The 16,983-nt window shown below is 32.1% G+C and overlaps 1 protein-coding gene across 2 annotated transcripts in view; it reads right to left on the bottom strand.

Moving 5' to 3' along the window:
• The window catches only part of LOC126880527 (N-acetylgalactosaminyltransferase 7), a 45,086-nt gene extending 29,530 nt beyond the window's left edge, over window positions 1-15,556 (bottom strand). For both annotated transcript variants that reach the window (XM_050644442.1, XM_050644441.1), the window contains exons 1-2: window positions 14,966-15,556; window positions 11,411-11,737 (exon numbers count right to left, since the gene is read on the bottom strand). In XM_050644442.1, coding sequence (XP_050500399.1) covers window positions 11,411-11,737; window positions 14,966-15,296 — 658 coding nt within the window. In that variant the 5' untranslated portion in view covers window positions 15,297-15,556. The remainder of the gene's footprint in view (window positions 1-11,410; window positions 11,738-14,965) is intronic.
• Window positions 15,557-16,983: the final 1,427 nt, after the last annotated feature.

The following is a 16,983-nucleotide window of genomic DNA, read 5'->3' as shown; positions in this document are numbered from 1 at the left end:
CAGAAAGGAGAAATTATGAGGCGAATAGAAATAGAAATAGCGAGACAATCATTTATCAAAATGAAAAGGTTCCTATGCAGCCGGGACATAAATCTAAACTCAAGAACGAGAATGATAAGGTGCTGTTTTCTTCGTTCTGCCGTACGGCATGGAAGCTTGGACACTGAAAAAGATAAACATCAAAAACATTGAGGCATTCGAGAAGTGGTGCTACACGATAATGTGGAAAATATCATAGACAGAGAGAGAGAGAGAGAGTAACAATTCAAGATGATTTGCTGGTTTCATGAAATTAAATTTCGACCTTCGCCTGACCAACTTAGTCTCTCCTAGGTTTGACTAGTCAACGGCCGAAACTGTAATTTATTTCGGGCTTTGACTAAGACCGTCAGTCAGACCTGAGGATTGCCTAGTCAAACCTAGGAGTGCCTGAAATTCGGGCTTTGACTATAACATATACATATCTTCTACACTCGGCATCAACTCGGTGGAGGAGTTGGAAAGTTATAGGGCACCCTTTTGTCTGGGATTTGAGAAATTGGCTCCGAAGGTGGATAAACCAAAATCATTGTCAATGGCATAAGGATGTAGAAAGCAAGGAGAAACTACAACATTAAAGATCCCTATGGATATCCCTAGTACAACCATCATGGTATTAACAACGGCGTTACTGATCACGATCACCAGAAGCCAAGATCCAGCAGGGCAGGAAAAGACAAGACCTCTTAGGTCGTTAATCAGCTAATTCCTTGTCAGAAGAACGAAGGCAAGAGGATAAGACTGTCCAACACTAGAATTGGAACCTGCAATGTTCAGAGCATGTTTAAGTTTCGTAAAATACACAATATTATTCAAGAGATGAACAGGTTGAAAGTTGAATATTGATGTATTGGGTATCAGTGAAGCAGGTGGCCCAACTCAGGTTGTTTCTCAACAGACGAAGTCACAATATATTATTCCGGTACTCCGGTAGCGAGGACAACCAACATAGACACGGCGTGACAATAATGGTTAATAAAATATCTAATAGAGCAATTAGTCTTTTTCCCCATCTCAGAAAAAGTAATGGTATTAAAGTTGGTGATATCTCACGCCAAACTAAACTTGATACAGATGTATGCTCCTAAGGCCAACAAAGAACTGGATGTATTTACCAGGGATATCGAAGAGGCACTGAAAATAGCGAAAACTAGAGAAGTCACGATATTTCTAGGTGATCTCAATGCAAAGACTGCAAAGGGCCAAAGAGGAAAGTGAGTAGGAAACTATGGTCTCGGAAATCGCAACGAGAGAGGGAACCGTCTATTCCAATTTTGCCAAGAGCAGCGCTTGATTAGTACAAACAGATGTTTCAAGGTATCAAACAGACTTCTGTATAATAGCTATCGCCCGCAGATATATCGGAGAAAGTAGTTAGGAACCAGATAGACAACATTATGATACATGAGAGGTACCGTAATGCTGTGTCACACACTTATCTCCAGTGTATGACCCAGATATTCTAACTTGTTTTGTTTTTATTTTCAAATGCTATGTAATTCAGTTTTTCTTCACAAATGGCTGTTATTGACAGTTAGAAAATTCTTTAACTTTAGAAAAGATTGTTGATAGTATTAACTTTTACTCAAAGTTCATGGATTGAAGTTGTCGAATATAGAGCTATCCAAAGTATAAATCAATTATACAACTTGGTTTAGCTATTATATTTTACAATTAATATGCCTTTTCCTTCATAACTTAATGCTGAATCCGAATCTGTCATGTGTCTAGGCACAATATACAGGGTGTCCCAAAAGTAGTGGAACGGTCGAATATTTCGCAAACTAAACATCGGATCAAAAAACTGAAAAATACGTGTTCAATCATTTTCAAAAATCTATCCAATGACACCAAACACCAACCCCCACTACACCCCCTGGAGGTGGGGTGGAGGGTAAATTTAAAATCTCAAATGGAAACCCCTAGTTTTTCTTGCAGATTTGGATTCGTTACGTAAAAGTAAGCAAGTTTTATTCAAGACATTTTTTCGAACTGTGGATAGATGGCGCTATAATTGAGAAAAACGATTTATCCTGATACTATAGGTAAATTATAGAAACGGTCTAATATCTCGAGAAATACACCTCCAAATGAGAAACCAAAAAAAAAGGTTTTTAATACTTTTCGAAAACCTATCGAATAACACTAAACATGACCCTCCAACCCACCCCTTGGAGGTGGGGTGGGGGGTAACTTTAAAATCTTAAATAGCAACCCCCACTTTTTATTACAGATTCGGATTCGTCATGAAAAATTAAGCAACATTTATTCGAAACATTTTTTAGAATTGTTGATAGATGGCGCTTTAATTGGAAAAATACGACTTATTAGCGCCATCTATCAGCAATTTTAAAAAATGTTTCGAATAAGTGTAGCTTAATTTTTCAAGACGAATTCGAGTCTACAATAAAAAGTGGGGGTTGCTACTTAAGATTTTAAATTTACCCCCCACCCCGTCTCCGGGGGGTGGGTTGGAGGGTCATTTTTGGTGTTTATCGATAGGTTTTCGAAAAATATTAAAAACATATTTTTTGGTTTCTCATTTGGAAGTGTATTTTTTGAGATATTAGACCGTTTCTATAATTTACCTATGGTATCAGGATAAATCGTTTTTCCCAATTATAGCGCCATCTATCCACAGTTCGAAAAAATGTCTTGAATAAAAGTTGCTTACTTTTACATAACGAATCCAAATCTGCAAGAAAAACTAGTGGTTTCCATTTGAGATTTTAAAGTTACCCCCCACCCCACCTCCAGGGGGTGTAGTGGGGGTTGGTGTTTGGTGTCATTGGATAGATTTTTGAAAATGATTAAAAACGTATTTTTCAGTTCTTAGATCCGATGTTTAGTTCGCGAAATATTCGACCGTTCCACTACTTTTGGGACACCCTATATATAAAATATATGGCTGTATCTTAAAATGTTTTATCAAGTATTTCTTTAATCCTCAATATACACCTAATCTCCTAGATAAATAAAATTTAGTTTATAATCATAAGTAAACATAATAGGTGGCATTTAATTATTATTTCCCAATATATTATAACAATTGCTTAACCCATAAAAGCAAAAAAACAAAGGGACACAAAATTTTCTAATAATAGAAGTTTTATTTTAAACTAATTAAATATTATTGCTTATAGATATTAATAGAAATTAATTTATAGATAAGGTTATGGTTATTATTTTAGAACGAACGAAATGAGAATTTTTTGAAGAAGTAAAAACAAACTAAACCCTTGTTCTACATAAAAATTAAAAACAAATTGTCCAATAAAACATAACAATATTTATTTATAATAAATACCATAGATAAAATGTCATAATATGCAAATTAAAAATTGCAAACAATTGACAAATGAATACCAGCATACCTCCATAACTAATTTATCATGCATATGAAGTTAAAAGTTTTTGTGAAACAAAATTACTTACATACATAAATTTAGATAAGTAATGTAAAAGCAAAAATAAACTAAATAAGTCATATAATATACAAACGGGAAAAAAGTTTTAGGTATCCTAATTAGGAAGGCAAAGATTTTGATATAATAAATTCTAAAGACTACAAAAAAGACTGAGAAAATAAGCAGATTCTACGAGCCCTAACAACGAAATGTTCAGACAAACGAAAATTTATTGAAAACCTTCGTCTTCACACCCTTGCTTATTGAATTAAAAACGAGATCAAATTAAAGTCGATCATTAATAATCAAACAATAAAATGGCTTGGTTTCTATAAAATTTGAATAGGGAACTTGCATACAATTTTAAATTCGAAAAAAATGTTATGCTTTTTCTCATGAGGATATTTCAGTGCGTCACAGTTTTTCGATTTCTTTCTAACGCATTAAATTGCATGTGACAGAAAAAAACGCACGTCGGTGATTACATTTCGTCGGTGATATTTATAATATTTATTCTAGTTGTCAATAGATGGCGCTATAACCAAAAAAAAACATTATTTCCGAATTATATAATACATCTACGAATATAATCTGTACAATTTATAAGACTATACAAATAAAAGAAAATACCATTTTATAAATGCAATAAACACAATTGATTTGATTTTATGCCAAATTGCAAATAAACTGTGACAACTGTCAGATTTAACTAAAATGTCATGTCACTAAAATGTATATTATCACGGACTTACCTTTTTTTTATCATTTGTGACGCACTGAAAAATGCTCATGAAAAGAAGCATATAAATCACAACAGAGCATAATTTAAAACATGTATCAAAGCTAAAAAAGTTTTGTTTGTCTTTCGTTTGGCCCCTAAGGACGATTAAAAATTCAAATTATTCCAGCCAGGCCAAAACGCGTCGTGACGTCATCCGTTTATATGTTTACATTCTTCCAACAAAGTAAACAGAATTTTAAATTAGACATTATAGACATCAGTAGAAAATACAGTTATGTGACGTTACAAGTGTTTTTGATCGTTTATTTTACTATTCATAGAAAATTTGTACTTTTACAAAATGCTTTTATTTTCCATAGTAAACCTTCTTTCTTTTCCTTCAATAACTATATCAAACTCCAATCTCAACAAACTGGTATATATTATTACAATGACATACGATAAATGTCATTAGAAAATAAATATTTTTCCTTTATTCCGCGACGACGAGCTGGCCAAATACCCAAGTAGGTGGAGGCCAATAAACTAAAGAAGAAGAAGAATATACCTAAATATAACCATAAAGGGAACCATATAGTTAAACTATGTGACGTCACGGGTCGTTTGAACTATTTTAAAATACAGAAGACTTTAAATTTGTACTTCTAAGTTATTACGAGTTTTTGAAGCGTGAAATTTTGGAAATCTCATTTTTATACAAAACTGAACATTATTATGCAATAAAAAAAATGTCCAAGTTCCCTATTGCAGTGATGGCGGAAAAATAAATGAAACTATTGCATAATATCGTGGCAACTACCCAAGAAGCAATTGGACGTAACATTACGACGTCTTAACGTTGGATTAAATGCCCCAACGTTAATACGCGACGTTGCGACGACGGTCAGAAAACCGCTATTTGCACCTAAGTGGGGAATAGAAATACGGGTTGCCTCGACGTCCCCCTCTCGACTTCTCAGCTCGAGATATTTTATCGTCAAATTACGTTAGTTTTTAGGACTTTGGTCTTGTAAAGTAATAGTATAAAATTCTCTACCACAGAAGTACGGCCGACACACTTCATTTTTACCAAATAGGTTAATAATCTTGGAGGATATTAAATAATCAGAAACTAAGATGCATGACGGCCTGTTGATACTTATTTAAGTAGGTTCCTACTCTATTCAGAATATAATCTAAGTGACTTGTATAATTATTTTATTAATCATCTGCCTCATTGCATAATGCGGTCGAAAATTTACAAACGCAAGGAAGTGTACTGTTAAACTAGGTATAAAAATTGCTAAAAACTCAAAGCGCCTCAGAAATTTACAGTTAAATCGAACAAAACGGTAAAAATAGAAATAACCATCGTAATTAAAAAAAAAAACATATTATTATGTCTAGACCCATACAAAATTATCCTCGATTTATATATAAACAAAATTCGTTAATTAAAATCAAATACTCATTAAAATCTAGCAAAAAAATTGCCACACATTATGTTTCAAAAAATGGCTGAACCATGGCGATCTTTCATTAATGGCGGATTTGACTCGCGACCTAAATTGCACTACATTTTAACTGATTTGGACAAGGACACCCCCTGCTGACCTTTAGTAGGTATAACCTATTTTTACCTTGCACACCTCGAATTTACCTATTGGTATACCTAATACGTCCTAAATAAGCGCAAACAACCTGATCTTGACGACAAACTCCCGACGACCGGTCGTCGTCGTGAACACGCCGCAATTTTTACGTCGTTTTGTAGTTGGAAAACAACCAATTGTCGAAAATTTACTTTACGACGTTGGATAGTCGTCGACGTTTTTTAGTAAATTACAGGTATCTTATAAAAAAAACTTTGACGTCAGGTTAACGTATACAACTTTACTTAAGTACTACGTTGTTATTACCTACGTTGTATTGTCGTTCTCACCTTCCCGCAAGTACACGCAGAAATCTACCATATACCTACTGAGAAAACACCCGACGTCTCCTGAACGTTGGGTTCGATACTAATAAATACTCTGTAATCCCCGACGTTGAGCAGTCGTTAAATGTCTTCCAGTAAATTACATTGTAGTATAGAGGTTATACCCGACGTCAGCTTAACGTTAAACCTTAACCTAATAATTAACGTTGGTATTCTCAACGTTGGATTGTCGTTGTCGTCTTCCCGAAAAATACGTCTACCATACTCGATAAAACACCAACGTCCTCTAAACGTTGGCATCTATCCTAAAAAATACGTTGTAATTCCCGACGTTGAGTAGTCGTTGATGTATGCCACTTATTGCACTTATACTACAGATATGTTAAGACCGACGTCAGCTTAACGTCAAACCTTATCCTAATAATTTACGTCGTTATTCTCGATGTCGGTTGGTCATCAGATTATATTACTTATTAGCAGCAACGTTGGTCCATAGGAAAAACAGACGTTGTCCTTGGTTAAGGCTTATTGTGAACCAATTTTGTCCTTAAATTTAACGTCCCATTAGGACAAAATTGGTTGCAGGTCGTAAAATTGCTACTTGGGTAAATGTTCTGAATTATCTACATTTGAGAGGAAAAAAATCGACTCGCTCGATTAACTGTAGTTTATACTGTAGGGATGATCGATTTATTGTTTTGAGTGCCTTGCGGAATCGGCACGTGATAGGAGTTGAGCTTCAATAATCCTTTAGGAATGTTAGAGGTGTCACCGTCACTCATAGCCCGATCAAAGAACAATCTGACCCCAAAAAAAATAAAGGAAGGATGAAAATTTGGAAATAGGTAGCTGAAAGACAATACTTTTCGACTTATTTGCGAGTGAATATGTTCATTTTTAACAAAAAAAACCTGTTTTTAGACGGTTTTTCGGAGATAACTCAACAAGTAAGTATTTTATTGAAAAAAAAAATATTCTTAGAAAAATATAGCTTATAAAAATTGAAAAAAAATGGTGTACGCATGAGGTCTGTAGACCCAGTATAAGCAGAGTTGTAGCTAATGAAAAGTAGGTTCTTCTTCGTCAAATTCCAAATCGAATATTTCAATGTGAAATAACCTAAAAACTGAGCACTTTTCGGGGAAAATTCATTTCAACTTTTTTAAAGTGTTTAAAAAAGCTTAATTTTTGTTTTTTAAAAAAACTTCTAACATTAAAAGTAAGTGAGTTACGCTCAAAATATTGTTGGTCCCTTATATTTTTTGGTAAAAAAAAATCGCGAAAATCACCCCCTAATTAGCATCACAAATAAATTTTATCATTACCACTTGACAAGATACTTTGCTTATGTATTATTTATATGATCATATAAGTTTCATCGGTTCAAAGTGCTTATTTTTAAAAAAGCTGTAGTTAAAATAGCTTGAACGAGTAACTAATCACGAGTTTAGGCAAATTTTGAACAGCCAATGCATAACCAATTTTTGTCTAACAAGAAAACAAAAAATCAAAAATATTCAGAAAAGCAAAACGACCATTTTATTACTCTTTGTGATTTTTGGAATTACTAATAATTTTTAAGTTAGTTCCATAAAAAATTCCATTTTTTTCAAAATAAAAAAAAATGTTTTATTTTAAATCCAATCTTTTTCAAAAATGAGCACACTGAACCAATGAAACTTATAGATAATTATAAACAATACATAAGTAAAGTAAATTGTGAAGCGGTAACGATTAATTTTATTTGGGAAGCTAATTAGGGGGTGATTTTAGCGATTTTTTTAGCAAAAAATAAAAAAGACCAGCAATATTTTGAGCGTAACTCACTTGCTTTTAATCCTAGAAGTTTTTTTAAAAAACAAAAATAAACCCTTTTTAAATATGTACTTTAAAAAAGTTGTAATACATTTTCCCCGAAAAGAGCTCCGTTTTTGGTTTTTTTCAAATTGAAATATTCGATTTGGAATTTGACGAAGAATAACCTACTTTTCATTAGCTACAACTCTGCTTCTACCGGGTCTACAGACCTCATGCGTACACCATTTTTTTCAGTTTTTTATAAGCTATATTTTTGCTAAAAATATTTTTTTCGTTAAAATACTTACTTTTTGAGTTATCTGCGAAAAACCGTCCAAAACCATGTTTTTTTTTGTTAAAAATGGAACATATTCACTCGCAAATAACTCGAAAAGTATTAACTTAGTCAAAAAACTCTATAGAACAAAAGTTACTTAGAATAGGGAACTTGCACATTTTTTTTTATTACATAATAATGTTCAGTTTTGTATAAAAATGAGATTTACAAAATTTCACGCTTCAAAACCTCATAATAACTTAGAAGTACAAATTTAAAGTATTCGGTATTTTAAAGTAGTTCGAACGGCCCGTGACGTCACCTAGTTTTACATTAGTTATTATTATGGTTATATTTCGCTGTGTCTAGGTAAACGCTAACGTGTACGCAAATAAAAAAGTTAGGTACATACACGCGAATTAAACTTCATCAAGCCAGTGACGTCATTATTTAACGTATGCAGTGACTGTATATTTTGGTAAATACATGCTATTTTGATATGTTTAGTGTTTGTTTGATAGAAAAATATTTGTTAAGGGAAGGGAAGCAGAACTATTCAGATGTTTCAAACTTAATTGTAATAAATCAAAGTATATAATAAAAGTATATATTTAGGTTAGCAAAATAAATATATGTATTTAGTTGACATGACACGTACAAAATATTGTTAAAATAATTTTTATACGTAAGTTAATTATTATAATCAACAATTCTAAATGGGAAATGAGCCACAATTTAACTAAAAAAAGATTTTATTAACGTTTCGACGTCCAAATCGGATGTCATTGACAAAATACAAAAATTAGTTAGATTAAATAAATTATTAGAAAAAATTTTTTACTAAGCAAGAACATTTTTGTTTAATTTAATAATATTTTGTATTTTGACAACGACGTCCGATTTAGATGTTGAAACGTAAATAACATCATTTTTTTAGTTAAATTGTGGCTTAGTTCCCATTTAGAATAGTTGATTACAAAAATGCCACAAAGAAATAGCTTCATAACAAGTTAATTATTATTGTGAAAGCTTTAGGTCTTCCTTTTATTTTAATTTTGGACGGTAATACTAAATATTGTATATACTAAATTGTAACATATTGTACTATATTGTAATACTAAATACTGTATTTCACTTATAACTAAAAAAATATATATTAATTTATAGTCTCTTAACCTTTTCATACTGTTTTAAAATGTTGTTAAACTCATTAAAACAACTAAATAATTGTCCACACTGCATAGTTAATTTAAAAACAAACACTTAACAAATAAAGAATAAGAAATCTCTTTACTAATCAATATTTAATTTTAATTTTAATTTATTCAATAAACGGCAGAGCCAATTTACAAAAAATGTATAAAAAAAAATGAAATATTATGGTAAACAGTAAAGATAACCAATTTTAACCTAAAATAACAAATAACAAAAGATAATAAAAATGACAACAATGACAACAATAAAAACCAACAAAATTAAATTAGTAACAATAATAAATAATTAATAAATTATAGGAACTTAGTACTTTACTTCAGTTACTGAATTATGTATGCTTCTTTTAAATACACGAAGACTGTCCACAAATGGATCAAGACTGTTTTGAGTATGATTAATTAGACGCAAGGTGCGTGACAATGGGGAGTAAAAGCAATAGTTCGTATTATGATAAGGTATGCGAAAAAAATTTAAATTAAAGTATAAACACAGCGCAATTAAACAAATTCCAACACTCTGATACTAACTTTTTTATTTGCGTACACGTTAGTGTGTACCTAGACACAGCGTTATATTTAGGTATATTCTTCTTTTCCTTCTTTAGTTTATTGGCCTCCACCTACTTGGGTATTTGGCCAGCTCGTCGTAGGGTAATAAAGGAAAAATATTTATATTCTAATGACATTTATCGTATGTCGTTGTAATAATATATACCAGTTTGTTGAGATTGGAGTTTTATACAGTTTTTGAAGGAAAGAAAAGAAGGTTTACTATTGAAAATAAAACCATTTTGTAAAAGTGAAAATTTTCTATGAATAGTTCAAACGAACAAAAACACTTTTAACGTCACATAACGGTATTTTTTACTGACGTTTATAATGTCTAATTAATTTTGTTTACTTTTTGGTGTAAAATGTAAATGCAAAACCATATGACGTCACGACGCGTTTTTTGCTGGCTGGAATAATTTGAATTTTTAATCGTCTTTAGGGGAAAAACGAAAGACAAACAAAACTTTTTTATCATTGATACATGTTTTAAATTATGTTCTGTTGTGATTTATAACATTTTTTTCCAATTTTAAATTTTATGCAAGTTCCCTATTAGTCATTTTATAGAATTTCGGACTTATTTTGAACGTATATTTTTTCACCCCTGAAAAAATATTTTTCACCCTGTATTTCCCAATTTTTGTAAAATGGAGGGGATGTAGAATGGTAAACTTTTTCTTATATACCTATTTCCAAATTTTCATCCTTCCTTTATTTTTTTGGAAGTTTTCGTAAAATTTTGTGTTCCCTGATCGGGCTATCAGTGGATAGTTAGGAGTAGGCTTGAGGCCGCCACTTTGACTCCCAGACGAGCTAACACATGACCCAATTTGAATGCACGTCCGAAACCAGCTCGACTTCAGTTTGCCCGAGAACATGTCAATTGTGGCCTTGGCCAATTCCTCTGATGATGAGTCGAATGTGCTTGTAAAGTAATGATAGAAGACAACACGTCTATCGGAGGCCCGTAGAACGATTTGACCAGTCCTGCAGTGCCGACAGTGAGCTACGCAGGTGGTTTGTATATGTTTTGGGGTGGTATTTTTAGAAGGAAAAATAGAGCTTGTTTCGTGCCCGGTGGTGGTCGCGGAGGGGGTTTGACAGCGGATCGTTACAATACGGATATTCTCCAACACAATGTTGTTCCCTACACTGGCTACATGGGCGACGGCTTCATGCTAAAGCATGATAACGCTCGATGGCACACAGCATAAAAAGACTCAATTGTCATGCAATATACAAATTATACAACTGATTCACAACATAAAACTAATAGAAGATTTAAAAAGGATTTAAACTCTTTGAATTGGTACAGTGGTTATAAAACCCTATCAATATTTATTGAGAATAATATAAAACAGTATAGGTTGTTTTTAACAAATCCAAAAAGCAAAAAAGTGCTGTTTTAATATTCATCAGTCTTTCCTTATATAAAAAACAATGTTCTTACAAGAAAGCACTTACCTAGAAACACAATAACTTCTCCTCTGGCCTCTTGAGCTCCTCTCGACCTGGTTCTAATCAAGCCCTCCCTTTGGCTATTCCTAATAAGTCTAATTTTCCCTTTAAATTCATTAATATTGCTTTCGAGTTTTGATTTCAAATTTTCTTTATCACTAAAGTCATCTACCAACAAGATTTCCTTCAAAGCGTTTGGAGGAGATCGGTTTATTACAGAATGAACAGTTCTCATCAGTACTGATAAGCCTTCATTGTGGAAAACTATGATTACACTAGTGCTAGGCAGTTCTTCAGGGTAGTCCCAATGTTTGCATTCCTCTAGTCTGGTATCTATAAATAAATAAATGTATTATTCCCAGATCGAGACTATATTCTCAGTGTTATGTGGATTGCATAAAAAAATCTTATATACCAACAAAAAAAAAACAAATAAAAAAAATTGAAGGCACTCGTGGGAGTGCCGACAGAAGTGAAAACTTCTTATAATAAATAAATTCCGAGCTCAATGCTTTTTCCCCATCCAAAAAGAAGTGCTATATATGGGATGCGTATACCCTATATCATATACGGGATGCGTATACCCTTTATCATATACGCGATGCGTATACCCTATGCTATTTTGTATACATACACATAATTTATATACCTACGTACAAAGTTTATTTCAGCGAAGTGATGATGGTCGCAAATTCAATACTTTTTCCCCATCCAAGAAGTGCACAACGTCCCTAAAGAAATTTTCAATTCAAAAATGTATTTCGTCGAAGCGATGACATTCTCTAATTTAATACTTTTTCCCCATCCAAAAAGTGCACAACGTCCCTCAAGAAGTTTTCACTTCAAAAATTTATTTCGTCGAAGCAATGACGGTCGCTAATTTAATAATTTCTCCCCATCCAAAAAGTGCACAACGTCCCTCAAGAAGTTTTCATTTAAAAAATCAATTTCATCGAAGCGATGACGGCCGCTGATTTTATAATTTTTTCCATCCAAAAAGTGCACAACATCCCTAAAGAAGTTTTCACTTCAAATATTTATTTCGTCGAAGAGAAGACGGTCGCTAATTTATTACTTTCTCCCTATCTAAAAAGTGCACAACCTCCCCAAAGAAATGTTCACTTCATAAATTGATTTCGTCGAAGCGATGATGGTCGCTAATTTAATACTTTTCCCCATCCAAAAAGTGCACAAAGTCCCTCAAGAAGTTTTAACTTCAAAAATTTATTTCTTCGAAGCGATGACGGTCGCGATGACGGTCGCTAATTCAATACTTTTTCCCATCTAAAAAGTGCACAACGTCCCTAAAGAAATTTTCACTTCAAAAATTTATTTCGTCGAAGCGATGACAGTCGCCAATTTAATATTTTTTCCTCATCCAAAAAGTGAACAACGTCCCTCAAGTAGTTTTCACTTCAAAAATTTATTTCTTCGAAGCTATGACGGTCGCGATGATGGTCGCCAATTTAATACATTTTCCAATCCAAAAAGTGCATAACGTCCCTAAAGAAGTTTTCACTTCAATAAATATACGTACAAAATTTATTTCGTCGAAGAGATGACGGTCGCGATGATGGTCGCGAAATAAATCCTTTTTCCCCATCCAAAAATAGGTTTTACATTTATTTTAAATTTAAATACTTCTATACAATTTATGTATACACACACATAATATAGATACGTACAAAATTTATTTCGCCGAAGAGATGAAGGTCGCGAAATAATTCCTTTTTCCCCATCCTAAAATAGGTTTTACATTTATTTTAAATTTAAATACCTCTATACAATTTATATATACATACAAATAATATATAGCATAAGCGATGACGGTCGCGATGACGGTCGCGATAACGGTCGCGATGACGGTTGCGAATTCAATGCTTTTTCCCCTATCCAAAAATCGCACAACGTCCCTAAAGAAGTTTTCACTTCAAAAATACATAAAATAGATAAAGAAATAGACATATAGGTACTGAGATATTATTTGAAAACTATAGACATGGTTTATTGATAAAAAAGAGAAGATTTTATAAAAACTAAAATACTGAAGGGATCAACTGGTTTAAATTTCTTCATTCTTCAGATAGAAGTTTTCTTGGAGTTTCATTACCAAAAATTCCACTTGTTTCTTCCTCTTAACAGTTTCCCTTAACAGGAGAAGAAAAAACTGACGAAGACAGAAAAGTTAAAAATGGACAACCTGAAAAATCCAGAAATGGAAAAGCGATTATGAGAAGAATTTAACAGAGAACTCTTAGAACAGAGGGAGAAAACAATACAAGCAGAATGAAATAAGATTAAGAGAATAACAAGGGAAACAGCTAAAAGAGTGATAGGAATTAAAAAACATTGAAGAAAAGAGCTTTTAAAATAAAAAAGAGCTTTTGTTTGATGAAGAATATAAACAAGCAATAGATAAAACAAATGAACTATACATGTACCTATATACTCAAAGAAGAACATGAAAAAGGTGAGAAAAATTTAAAGAACAAAAAAGAGCAGACAGAATATACAGAAGAAAGAAAAAGAGATAAGAAAATGACCGAACATTAAAAATGGAGGAAGATTTCAATCATGGTGACACTCGAGAAGCATATAAATTCCTGAAACAACTCGGAGAGGGATATAAACCACATACTAATCTTTTTAGATATAGGCTATTGATTATGTTCAAAATAAGAGAGCTAAGAGGAACTACAACGTTAATGGGATTTTATTGATCAATGGACCTCTAAATTTGAAAAACGCGGAGTGCTACCATTTAAATGGGTGCGTTTTTGAGAAAGGTGTGAATTGGTCCCTAGGCACAGGGTGAATTAGGGTGAGTTCTATGCACTTTTAGTACAAACAAGTCTACAGGAAAATTGTTCCAGGTTAAAATTGTTACTATCGAAATATAACATATTAAAGTAAAAAATATTTTTTTTACAAAAATATACTCAAAAGAATAACAAGAAAAAACACAAAAGAAAGCAATTTTGTTTTTTGCCCCATAAATTTTTTCCACAGGGATATAGGTTTAGGCATTGTTTCAGCGAAAAATAACTACCATCCTTCCTCGTTAAAATGACGTTTGGTAGAGGTCTCTAGGATTTATAGTTTTCGAAATAGGATTTTTCAAAGTTCGCCGCTTACAGCATTTTTGGGCCATTTTCCCCATTATTTTGCAAATATTGTTCTTTAACTTTTTTCTGCGCATTTCTAGATATATGCAATTGTACACTTAGTAGAAAGAGAAGTCAATTACCTTTAAAATGGTCTATTGTATAAGGTTGTATGACTATTTTTAAAATATTTAAAATTACAATATTGCTATACAAAAAAAGGTTTGCGTTTCGTTTCCCCTTAATTAGTTATAAAATCCAAAGAAATTAATTTTGTAAGGAATGAAAAGAAATTTCTTAAAACTCTCATAAGCAAAACAATAGCAGCCATAGCAGATTAAATTCTCAAACTAAATGCCAATTACATATTTATGTAAATTAGGTAATAATCTTAAGAAAGTAGTAATTTCAAGGTCATAGTATACAAAATAAGATAAATAGGAAGCAGAATACTTACCCAATATAGAACGATCCAGTGATATTTCATCTGAGCAAGCCACATTCATTCCATACTCAGATTCTGACTGATCTGCATCATTCTGCTGCTCTTCTTGTAGATGATGGGGTTGACCATTCTCACCAGGTCCTTCTCGTTCTTCGACATCTTTAGGCTCAAAATTTCCTAGGCCTGTAACTAATTTAGGAAGCTTGGCCTGTGATAACCTTTGTGCAATGGGGCCAGCAGTATCATATGGATCCTTTTGGTATGACATTAATAAATATAATATTGACAATACCAAGATACCAAAAATAATAGTCCTAGATTTCCTTCCGCACGGCAAACTCATTTTTATTTTTATTACCTATTTATGTACTAGAAATAATTTTCATTGAAAATTTGAGTAAATTGAAAGGATGACTGTCCGCGACCCTGAGTAAACTTACTAAAATATATTATCTAGCAAATATACAACCATATCTCAAAGAAAGTTACACTCCTAAACTATTTAAAACCAATATTTGTACAAAAATTTGCTCTTCGAGCTACTTATTCTAAACTGACAACTCAACAAGACAACACGTAAACAACACCGGTACGTTTACTCTACTGTTGACGTTCACATTATGTCAAATGTTTCGCACTCGATTCTAGATCCTGACTCGAATATTAGCGGCGTGTAATTTGTGTTGCCTATATAAACTTACAATTCCTGCCTTTTTTCCGCAATAAAACTAGCATTTGTTTCAAGCTCAAGCTCTATTTTTTTATTGTTGTTCTGAAGCTATTTTCTTGTGGCATTTTTACAATTTTAACTATTTATAATGGGAAATAAGCGACAATATTGTTAAAAAATTATTTTTTATTAACGTTTTATAATACTATTTATCAATAATATTTTGTATTTTGACAACGGCACCCGATTTGGGCGTCGAAACGTTAATAAAAAATCATTTTTTAACAATATTGTGGCTTATTTCCCATTATAAATAGTTAAAACTCTATTTTATTCTTCCAAGAAATAAAGTCATCATGGTTGGAAAACTCTATTGTATCGTATTGCATAGGAATGCTATGAGAAGTTTCATAATGTTTAATAAAGTCCTTTTTAAAAGTTGCATGATAACTACACAGAGAACATTTATGTTGAATAATGGTTTAGTTTCTGCAGAAACCGAAGCAGAAACTGATACATTTGTGTGCACTTTTTTGACATGAAAGTTTAAACTTGACATACAGGGTGGGGCATTAGTGTGACAAAGTCCAATTACTCGTTTGTCGTAAGAGATACGAAAAAAAGTTATTTAGATAAAAGTTGGGGCACTGATAGGACCATAATTTAAAAATATTTTCAAATATACAGGGGCGTGCGTATTGACAGGGTGACTCAAACTTATGTTTTTTAAATGGAACACCCTGTATATTTTTATATTTTTGGATTCTTCTCAATCTTTCCATTCTTAAAATATAGGGTTATGTAATATTATACGAGGTAGTTTAAAAGATAATTACGTTTTTTTGTTAATTTCGTAGCAGTATTTACACCCTGTAGAATTGTAGTGATTTGACATCAGATTTTTATTTTATGTTCAAACGATTTTTAATATAGTCTACTATTGTTAAACATTAACAATATAGCGAAATTTTAAACTTTAGTATACAGGGTTGGTCGAAACTCGGAATGAGTATTTTCTGAGTTTTCTTAAATGGAACACCCTGTATTTTAGTATTTTAATAAAATGATATTTTATGGTACTTTTTTATTTCTTAAGCATTCCCTATACCTAAGTGCTTTAATTTTTAAGTTATTCGTGATTCTTTAAGTCAAACATTAATTGTCAGAAAAATTACGTTAAACTTTATTAGGTGGCCGTGAAAATATTCAATCAAAAATAACTTTTCGAAAAAAAAATACATCATAATCTAGCCTGATCCTTAATTTAATAATATTGGATGAAATATCCAAATAAATTCATAGTTAAGATTGTTGGTGCGCAAAATATTAATAAAAACATACAATATACTACCTAGTCGGC

Source organism: Diabrotica virgifera, chromosome 2 (assembly GCF_917563875.1).
Source record: "Diabrotica virgifera virgifera chromosome 2, PGI_DIABVI_V3a".
Taxonomy (NCBI): Eukaryota; Metazoa; Arthropoda; class Insecta; order Coleoptera; family Chrysomelidae; genus Diabrotica; species Diabrotica virgifera.
The sequence above is the reverse complement of the archived record's forward strand: the minus strand, read 5'-3'. Positions and strand labels throughout refer to the sequence as shown.